The 11,234-nt window shown below is 37.3% G+C and overlaps 1 protein-coding gene across 1 annotated transcript in view; it reads right to left on the reverse strand.

Annotated features, from left to right (window-relative positions):
• Positions 1-11,234, reverse strand: part of KIF15 (kinesin family member 15) — a 57,233-nt gene that overhangs the window by 18,002 nt on the left and 27,997 nt on the right. The window contains exons 17-25 of the mRNA XM_014518522.2: positions 10,590-10,731; positions 9,984-10,178; positions 8,456-8,563; positions 5,804-5,909; positions 3,956-4,121; positions 2,612-2,762; positions 1,407-1,492; positions 744-819; positions 99-185 (exon numbers count right to left, since the gene is read on the reverse strand). Coding sequence (XP_014374008.1) covers positions 99-185; positions 744-819; positions 1,407-1,492; positions 2,612-2,762; positions 3,956-4,121; positions 5,804-5,909; positions 8,456-8,563; positions 9,984-10,178; positions 10,590-10,731 — 1,117 coding nt within the window. The remainder of the gene's footprint in view (positions 1-98; positions 186-743; positions 820-1,406; positions 1,493-2,611; positions 2,763-3,955; positions 4,122-5,803; positions 5,910-8,455; positions 8,564-9,983; positions 10,179-10,589; positions 10,732-11,234) is intronic.

Consider the following 11,234-nt stretch of genomic DNA (forward strand, 5'->3'; position numbering starts at 1 on the left):
CCTAACCCCATCTTCTCCGGCTGCATGCCAGACTTCTTTCAATTTTCTTCTGTTCTTTTTTAAACTTATGAATCAACAACAAAAAAGTCTCCCTGTACCTTATCAGCAGCATTTGTCTTCTCCAGAGAAACTATAACTTCTTCAGCAGCAGCCAGTTTCTGCTCCAGTTTTTGTAGCCCTGCTTCCTGAAAGAAACATTGTTTTATTTAAAGATAGGACTCCCATTACCTCCCTCAGTATTAAAAAAAACGAATAATTTAAATATGCTTAATATATGGTAAGACAATAGTTCTCAACCTTTTTGAACTCAAGACACCCCTCATTGGACACAAGGCACCCCTCCAGAACTTTTTGAAATTTGGTGCCACTCAGTTCACAAAGCTAATTTATAGATTATAGTGCTTAATTCCTTGTAGAAGGATCTGGCAGTGGGGACAGGAGATTGTCCAGCCAGGACCAAGCTTGAGCTTGCGCTTATCAGCTTAGTTTATCTGCTTATCCTCTAACACCTCACTTAAATATCCTCACATCTACTGGCATGCTCCAAAAGATTTGGTGGCATCCCAGGACCCTGGGTGAGAAATACTGCTCTAAGAGCTAAAATGGCAGCTTAGCAAAACTGCCCGAGGCTTGAAAGCTCTGCTTTTGTTTTACTACTCAGTCAATACACTAATACAACTGCCAATATACAAAAAAAAAAAAATCCATGAAAACAGATTTTAAAAATTGTCAAAATGTTTTACCTGCTGTTCACGCCTCGCCACTATTTCAGAAGACTGTTTCTCCAACTCTGCTTTTTCAAGGGTTTTCAAGAACTTCCTAGAGAAAAATTTTTTTGTAAGTCTTACTCAAAAGGTAAGAGAACTTCAACACAGAACAAAGTAAACAAGCTAATAGCTTATTATATATATGCAAAGCAGCAACATTGCCCTTAGCTGAAAAAAGACTAGAAATCCAAGCAACCATTTTGATAGAGCCAGACGATAAAAACTTCTACAGATAGGCCCTAAATGGATGTTTTCAGGTTAATTGAAAGCATCATTACTGTTGCTTCAAATTTTTTTTTAGGAAGTCAGCAGCCTTTATTGGAGTGGATAAATGGAACATTAAAAATATTTCTTTTTATATCAAGAGACAGGACAGTAGTAGCAGTTATAAGATAGTGCAAAGATGTGCTAGAAATCATGATTTCCAAGGGCTGAAGAACTCTGTCTTTGGGCAAATTTTAAATCTACAGTAGGAAGTAACTCAGAAATAAGCGTTTCCCTAAGTATTTAGAAGGTTATTTTTTTTTTTTAAACCCTCTTACATTTATTAAGAGGGGTAAAAAAAAAAATAAAATCAAAATTTAGTACTGGGTAAAACCATTACATACAACTGGAACTAGAAATGAGATCTATACTTACTTTGAATTATTTTCTTTGTTTTCTTGTAATTGCAGTGTCAGTTTTTGATTATGTTCTTTTTCTGTTTCCAAAAGTTTCAAGAGATTCTAAAAAGAAACAATGTGTTACAACAATTCTAGGCTAAATGCATTAACTTTTATGTTATTACATTCTGTTAGTCAGAGAACTTTAAAATACAGTAATTTAAACCAAAGCTCAAGAATATGGGAGCAAGTAAAAATAAAAATAACCAACAATATTTTACACACAGTGCACAAAAACTAAATGGAAACAAATGTAATTACACTCTGGGCTTATACTGATAGGTCAACAGTTTGAGACCACCATTTTTAAACGTTATTATGAAAGACAGTCCGATTGGTACTTGATTCTAAGTTACTTAAGGGTATCAGATGGGAAAAATCCTGACCCTTACAGGATGTGTCATAGGCAGTTTATATTATTTTCAAGTTTGAATATTCTAAAGGCGCTAAATTTCCAGTGAATTAAAACACACACACACACACACACACACTATATATATATATATGCGCATGCTTCAATCAATTAGTATTTCTTAAACACTAAAGTGGAAACCTTGGTGAACAGGCAGCCAATATACATCATAGAAAAGTGGGCAAAAGCATTTGCAAGAAACCTTGAGCATCCTTATTTCTGTGTTCTGCAATCACTGCAGTCTGACAGGTTTTCAAGGACAGCACAAGCTATACTGCAGGACAGTGATCCAAAACCAAGAGCCATAAGTTATAGATCACTATAATCAGACCTTTTCCAAAGGGAAAAAACACTAACTTTTAAATATTTCAAAAGATGAAAAGGTTACTTTTAGCTCATATTAGAAAGTCAGAAACCTCTGGGTTTAGCACCCAGGATTCAGCTCCAAAACAATGTCCACTTCTCTGATTTAATCCAACTAGCTCATATCCTATAAAAAGGACAAACAATTACTTCAGAAGACAGTAAAAGTTCTACAAAGAGTTACTGGATGTCTTTCATCTAGTGGTTACAAAAGTCAACTGGAAAATTAAATGCACTAAAAAAAAAAAAAAAAATCTGGAAGTAGTACCTTTCAGAAAGGACTACCATTAAAAATTGTTGGAATTTTCCCTGCCTAACACAGTACTCTTTCTAATAAGATCAGTTTCACAACTTGGTTAAATGAGAGGCTGGGTTATATTGTCCTTTAGCAGCCTTTATTTTCTTACACAAAGCTCAGTTTTCAGTTCTTCATTTTCTTGCTTGCTCTCCTCAAGCTGGTGCTTCAGCTGATCCGTCTCAAACTTGATTACTTCCTGCAGATTGTCATAGTCATCCTGAAGGCTTGCTTTTTCCTCAAGAGTCTTCTCGTGTTCTAGCCTTCATTAAAGAAATTGACAATATTAGAAGACAAACATGCGATGAACTATAAAATAGCCCAATCAATTATATTTCACAAGCTATCCAATTCAGAATGTAGTACTGATTTAGAAAAAGGAGTATCATGTCAAGATGTGCAGGATTTGGTGCAATTTTAATCAACATTCCCAAAACAATAAAATTACATTAGAAATAATTGGAGGGTGGTGTGGTATAAGAGGGGTTAGCAGACTATGGAATGTTTGTTACTTATGTTCTACAATCTTAGTGACAGAGCAATAATTCAGTCACTATATCTTGGTCATTATGATCTGTTATGTTTGTCTGTCGGCTGAGATTAAGAGTACATATTTTTTAATATTAGCAGACTGATCCTTTGCATCTGTGCAGTACATTCGCCACACAAGAATTTTCTGCATGCTATGTAAGTGTATTAGATTTCCTTTTATACTAGTAGTGTGAGAATTTAGGCCATCTCGTACTTAAGATTAAAAGTAAAAGGTTGATGGTCCTCACCACTTACTGACAATAGAGTTATGAAATGTAATATGAATATAGAAGCTGAAAAAGAGGCATTTACTAAAGGCTCTTCAAAAGGATCAATGCCTCTCAATATTTAATTGGGGCAGCAGGAAAGAATTGAATCAGTTCTGATTCAAAGGGTCAGTCTTACAGTACATCTGTCAGATGACACCATATAAAATGTAATTCAATAGGCTAGAGTAACAGTAAAGTCCACGTGTTTGCACGGCAAATGGAAGAGACTCTCCATGCACCAAAATAGAGCTATTTTAGTGGAAATGAACCTGTTTAACATTACTTAACTCTTAAATACTTGCTATTAATTGATTAAACTTCACTGATTTCCTAATCCTAGTAGCTCTTAATGTCAATTACTGCCTGCAGTTCAAAGAGGTTATCAATCTCAAATTGCCAAGCTTTAAATTAAAAAAAAGAAAAAACAATCAAGTTAAGGGGGCTTCACACTTCAATGTCTTTCTGCTAATTTAACTTTTCATTATATTTTCTACACATACAGTATATAACTGAGCTGGTAAAAGCAAAGAACAAAATATACCGGTCAGCTTTTATAGAATTGACTTAAAGCAGAAGTAAACATAGAAATTAAGATTCTGGAGGCACTCTCAGGTAGAAGGTTGAAACACTTAACTAAGGAGTAACTGACAACACACCTAACATTATCCAGCTGGAGTTGCACGTTCATGTGTCTATCAGAAAGCTGACTCATTTCCTTCTCTTGTTTTTCTTTGAATGTGTTATACTCCACCTTTACAGTAGACAGCTCCTTGTCTGCAGACTGCAGGACAATGCGTAAATCATGGACTTCACTCATTAATACTGTCAAAAAGATACAGAAATGTTTGGAATGTTAATAATTTATTAAATTCCTTGCATCCAGATGCAATATCAGGGATGGTGTCAAATCCTATTAGATTAAAAAACACAACAAAACAAAAACCAACAACCCATCATGTAAGATTGTCAGCAAAAAAATAGCCATACTCTGAAAGACAGGAGGAAACAATGGCAGCTAAAATGAATTAACAAGGAGGAAGAGGGACAAAGACATATCTTGTAAAAAAGTATTCGCTAAATCAAAAGAATTCTAGACACCACTGGGGATGAAGTCAGTTAGATATAAATTCAGAATTGCCAAAATGCATGATAACACTTCTGGATAAACAAGTACTAAATCAATCTTCAAGAAAAATTAATCAGTGAATAAAATGAAAATGACATCTCACTTCACAATGTATTTTGTATTCAAGAAAACCTGTCTTTAGTGGATTTGATATCCTGACTTTTAAACATTGTGAACTAAACACTGGAAGACAGTATGGTCTAGTATGGAAAATAGGAAAGTTTCAAGTACTTTCAGGTTTGCTGCATCACAAAAAGTAAATGCAAACATGATAACAATTCATGTTATCATGAGTTGGGATAACAACTCTACCTAATCTAACTGAAAATGTCAAAAATATGGCAATATTTGCATTTATGTCCCATAAGTATGAAAATAGTAGAAGAATAATATTAAAAGATGCTCCACAATGTTCAGCTTGATAAAACAGTGGGACATTTTCCTTGCATTTTTAATTATTTTTCTTCTTAACATCATATACATTTTTATTTACTAGTGATGAATTCGCTTTCCATTGTCTCTAGTAGAGATCTTAACTCCACATTGCTCATGAGTAGGCAGGAAAATTGCTCTGATGATAGATTATATAAACTCCTTATTACCAAATGAACTTAAGTCTATTGTAAATAAAAACAGTTATTCAATATTTCTCACGGTTGTGTCTGAGTACAAAAGGTGACCAAACGCTCAGCCCACATGCCAGACCAATGCAGAACACGAGAGCAGGTCATGTTCAGCGTGTGAAGAGCTCATGATCATGAGGCCGACCAGCTCGTGATCAGACAGCCTTAACAAATCAGGAGCTGCAGGAGAAGCGTGCCTGCCTGGCCAGCAGACACACTCTCTTAACTGTAAATCAGCAGCCTCCTCTGATTGGCTGAAGAGTTTATAAAAGGGACAGCGCGCTAAAGCGCAGGGTCCTGGGTTCCACACAAGCCCTCGGATAGGACTGATCACCCTGTCCAGGAATCCGTGTCCCCATGGACGAATAGTCATACGAATAGTCATATGCATACGAATAGTCACACCCTGGCTATTATTTCACCGAATAGTGAGCTCTCCATCTGCACGTACATCGGAAAAAGCAATTGCTATCTCCTACCTGTCATCTTTAACTACTGCTTCACCACTGTCGTTTTGTTGTGTAACCACTGTTGGAATCTTATTGTAAGTAAACGTTAAGTTCAATTTTACTATCTTCCAACTGAGTCAGTGTCCCTTTCATCCCCGGCCTGTCCGCAAGGTGGGTTGGTCATCCACCCGCCCCCCCGGTTCAACTGGTAAACCGCCTGGTGAGTGTTGCGGTTACTAACAGGTTGTTCTAAAACTACGCCTCTTAAAAAAATTCATATAGCATTTCAGTGTTACACATACTTACTATCATTCTTGCTTTGAGTGTCTTGAAGTTGCTTTTCAAGCAATTTTATCTGTTCAAAGAGCTCCCGTTTTTCTTTATTCCAATCATTTCTTTCTGATGAGAAAAGCTTTAGAAGGTAACATTAAAAAAAAAAAAAAAAAAAAGGAAAGCATAGAAGTTACCTAACTAAAATAAATATAGTTATACATTTTACATACTTTCAGCTAATAACTATAGAAGACATTTCTCTGTAAAGACGTTTTGAACTTTTATAATCAATTTATATTAATCTTGAACATTCAGAGAGAGTTTGATTGTAATTAACTAGGTATATTTGGAAGTAGAAAAAGAAAGCACTACCATCGAAGACAGACAGGCTAAGGGAAGGAAGAATGCAAGAGCCTCATCTAAATGTATTAATCACCGAACTCAGAACCCGACACATCCTTCAAAACTAAAATAGCGGAATTGGGGAAAATGACTAGTACTTCTCTCTGTCAATAGCATCTTCTACTTGACACAGCGTATTCTACTTCTCCTGTACTACTGCCATTACATCTCAAAGAGCTTCATAAAATTACTCTAGTATCTATTCCTTTATTACCAGCCATCATATAAAGAGGCCCACTCAACAATTACTTCATTTTATGATAGAACAATTTCTAGTCTATAAACGTACAGTCATCAGGGCATTTTACAATTCATTAGTGAGATAAACAGGGATCCAGGTTTTCCATTTTCTATTGAAAAAATGAGAAAAAAGGTGGATTTTCCCTGATAAAAACCATAGGCTTTTCATTTTAACAGGAAAACATGCAGATTTTGTACTTTTGCAAAGATGTCTGCAGACTGGCAGAGTCCCAGCCTGCAAAGGGCTGTGGGGAGTGTGAGGAGGCCAGTCAGGCAGCAGGTTGTGGGGAGGCCAGTCAGGCAGTGGCACAGAGTTGTGCCTACCTACTGTTGCCAGGTAGAGGGCACTTTGCCAGAGCAGTGCAGCGCTCGCAGCAGGAACAAGCTTCCCCACCTGGCCCCACTCTGCCCTGCTGCAACAGGTCTGGCCCACTGGGCCTCGGGGAAAGGACAGCAGGGCAGGCAGCATGAGATGCCCCACCCTGCGCTTTGCTCTGGTTGTGCGGTATGGGGAGCTAGGCTTCGCACTCCACTCTGGCACAGCAGCTGCTGCCTCCCACGGGTGGCAGCCGGGGCTCAGGAACTGCTACAGGGGGCTGCAGACTTGGGTCCCTGACCCTATAGCTCCGGCAGCTGCAGGTCCCCTCCAGCAGGGTTGGGGGAGGTTGGGCAGGGGGCTGCAAGTGGGGAGTAAGGGGCCTTGACCTGCGTCCTGGTGAGCGAAGGTGGCAAAGGGAGTTCTGATTTTCCAGGATAAAAAACCCCAAATCAAATATCAAAATGTATATGTACTTGGAATTAATTTTATTATAGTGATTGAGGCACTGGTAGGTTTCCAAATTGCTTTAAATTTATAAATATATCAACAAAACATTGGGTTCAGTTGATACCTATAGTGGCGTTTCATTTTAAATCACAGATTTGGAGGTTTTAATTGGAGAATTTGTGGTTTTTAATCAGAACTTGTGATTTTTAAAAACCAGGATCCCTGGAGAAGTAGGCGACTAAGAGCAGAAACAAGCATTACCTTTCCTCAGTTTTGTGCCACCATAAGAGGACTATGACAAAGCTAGTCATAGATTGTGCCACTTTGTGTTGGATGCCTGCTTGCTAGCAGTGTAAGTGCACGACCAACCAGAGCTGCCTAAACTTTCCAGGCACCCTGCGCAGTTGCCCTGAAGGCTCAAGGGGGCCCAGTCCTGCACACCCACTGGAATTCCTAGGCAGGATCAAGACCCTCAAGCTACTGCAACACCTGGCTGCTTTTCCATGGCACATGTCCTTAAGAGGGAAATGCCCCGTCTCCATACTGGGACCCATCTTATGCTGACCAGTGCAAAGGGACGGGCCAGTGCAGGTCATAGCATGGAGGCAAAGGGCACTGGGAATATCTCTGCTCCCACACTACCCCATGCCTTGTTGCTGGGACTTGCTGGCCCTCATGGGGCCTGGCTAGGAGGGGAGCAGGGGAGACAGGGAATACTGCGGCAAGGGAAACATGTCACCCCTTGTTCCACATTGGGACCTGGACAAGGGGCAACATGCATTTTGCCAAATGAAATGGATTGGCTGTGGCTGGAAGATTAATAAAATATAGTAATAAAATTATTTAAGGAAGACTTGTAAACATTTAATATGATAATGACATTTTAGCCCAGTCACAGCTCAAATTTGGAGCATTTTTGCACTGCAAAGTTTTAAGGGGAAATTTTTCACAAATTGATGCACGTTTTTTTGGTTTATTTATTTTTTTTAAAACAAAATTATTAAAGTTAGTCAAGAACAACAGTAAATATTTTTTGAGTGCCCAGCCATTTATGTTTTGACTTTGGACTCAAACATCTTTAGAATTAAATAGTTATAATAGATATAATTAATGTTATAATTAATTATAACATTAATGTTATAATTTTAGTAGTATTTTCTCTCTTGCAAAAACAAGTGACAAAGAAGAGTCATTCCAGAGGACAGAGTTTAGAAGAATGAGTTATTGTATCACTTGAATATACTCTCATAGAAATTTGCATTACATGGCTCTCTCACCTCTTGCATTTGTGTAGAATGATGCTCGAGTTTATTAATATGTTGCTGAAGTTTTATGTTTTTACTTTCCTCCTCATCTAGCTTTTTTTGAAGAATGTTCAGTTGTTCCTGTTACATGGCAGACAGACAAAATTAGAAAGTTTTCCCAAAAATTCTGGTCATGTGAAATAGTCAGTTTGCAAATACTAAATAAAGAAAAGGTTGACTATTTTTAAATCATTTATCACCTGAACCACAGAAGCAACTCTATAGAGAGAGATTGCTGGTTTCTCAGTTCACAGTACCACAGATTTCTGAAACTCCCAAATGAGCTGTGGAAGATCCCTAAAGACATGATATACAAGGGACCTATAATCCCACAACAATTAAGTACATGCTTCCCTTCTAAGCACATATGTATATGTCTAAAATATCAGGCCCCTAAATTGTAATAGCTATCTATCGAATTAGAGACATGTGGATTACAGATTTCTTGGAAGAGCTTTGCATTTCGTGAGAAGTAGTTAGGGCATTTCAACATGGGATTCTACTGCTATGTAAGTTTCCATACTATTTAAACTTGGTACGCATTAACAAAATTAACTCAGGCATTTTGTTGAATTTTTCTATGGCTAAAAGATCCCCCTGTCAGGAAACTAAAGAGGAAGAGATTAAAGTTTTCCAACTGGCTTTTGACAGATTTCCTCAAATAATGCAGTTCCATACCCCTGAACTAAGCAAGCACTCTGATGGTTGGTGACACCTCTGACCTATGCATGAGCCTCCTAGAGAAGTTTTTTTAAATCAAGTGGTTTGAATAGTCCAGTTGAAATGCTTTGTGGAGTATATAATTTCTGCTGAATTAAAACTTCATCTATTTTTCTTGACACAGAGGCAGACATGAATGCATTGCAAGTTTGCATTCAATGTAGGACTAAAATAGCCAACTACAAAGCATATTTTAAAAAAATAAATCTTGTAAAAATGGTGATAAGGTCTTATAAACACCATAGATGCACCTTTGACCTTTTTTTTTTTTTTTTTTAAATTGAGCCAAGAGCATAGTTGAAAGAATATGGCATAGTTTCATAGTAGCTAGGGTCAGGAGGGACCTGAATAGATCATCTTGCCTCCCCCCATACCACAGGCAGGAATGAATGCTGGGTTCACAAGACCCCAGATGGGTGATCATCCAACCTCCTCTTGAATTTGCCGAAGGTAGGGGCGAGGACCACTTCCCTGGGAAGTTGGTTCCAGATTTTGGCCACCCTAACTGTAAAATATTGCCTTCTGATTTCTAACCTAAACCTATTCTCCATCAGCTTATTACCATTGTTCCTTGTCACCCCAGGTGGTACATATACTGGAAGCACTGAAAATATGGTAATAGCACACACCTAAGCTTATATTTTTAAACTTTTTTTTTTTTTTTTTTTTTTTTTTTTTACACACACAACAGCATAGAACTAAAATGGTACTATTCAATGATTACCAAAACATGCCTTAAAATATAATCACTTACTCACTTTAGTTTTTCCAAAGCATTTACCTGCACCACTCTGAGTTCCTCAGCAATGGCCTCATAGGCTTGTTCATTCATCTCTGGTGGAACTGGTTCTTTGAAAATATCATCAATCATCTCGGGACTCTGGATAGCTAGAGAATCAAAGTCCAAGTTCTCGGGGCTTACTCGTGGCACCAGACGGGACCTTAGTTGGTAAGCCTTTGTCGGAGTAGTCAAGTTCTGTTGAAAATATTCCAATAGAAACATTAAATATAAATTCAAACCTAGACTATCCTGTAATTTGTTTCATGATTCTAATACCAGAATACAAAGTGAAATAAAACTGAGAAATTTCCAATAATATTCATCACCACTTTAAGTTTTCTGATTTGCAACCCAGTTACAAGCAGTAGGTAGTTAGGGAGCAACTTGGAACAAGTGATAACATTTCTATCTATCTGTCACAAAAAAATCACTAACCAAGTTTATGTGCTGAAACACTTTGTAAGACAGGGGATCATAAATTCTAATTCTTACTAAAAATCTTGCTTTCATCTCAAATAACAAACATTATCAATATCATCTCAAATATAACTAGACACCTGTTGCACACATCATTCTTTTTCATTAAGATTTTACAGATTCTTATACCTTAAGAGTTTCTCTGTGCATTTTATTCAGTTGAGAGAGAGCATGGCGTTTGTGAGCCTTAGTTGCCTCCAGAATGTTTTCAAGATGCTTGTTTGCTTTCTGAAGGGACTGAAGGTCTGACTCCATTTCCAGATGTTTTTTCCTATTAAACAAGATTTCACCAAATAGCCACAAAGTCATTATACAATTAATTACCTTGATTTACTTCATTTCTTTATGAAGGGATACATCCTTTAAACAGTATGAAAGTTGAGTTTAAGAGTGAGATGAAAATGGAAATGAGTGTTATGTTTAATTATTTGGACCACTGGTGCTCTAAGTCAACACGTCTTTTTTCCATAACACTAAGCACAGTGTCCGTGTTTAACAATAAAAAGACAAACATTTAATCTTGCAGCAGCAAAATAAAATGTACAAAAAGCTAAGAAAAATATAAATATATACAACAGAAAATCATGTACAAAAAACCAAAATGACAGATATACACAAATAGACCTTTTTACCTATGTATACATTTGAACTCCATAACCATCATTATTTACATGGCTGCAGCGATTCATCCTACAAGATTCTCTAGTTCAGAGGTGATCAGTAGGGGTGTGCGAAATGGACCGTATTCAATTCAGATTTGGCATGAATCGGGGG

Source organism: Alligator sinensis, unplaced genomic scaffold (assembly GCF_000455745.1).
Source record: "Alligator sinensis unplaced genomic scaffold, ASM45574v1 scaffold54_1, whole genome shotgun sequence".
NCBI classification, from domain to species: domain Eukaryota; kingdom Metazoa; phylum Chordata; order Crocodylia; family Alligatoridae; genus Alligator; species Alligator sinensis.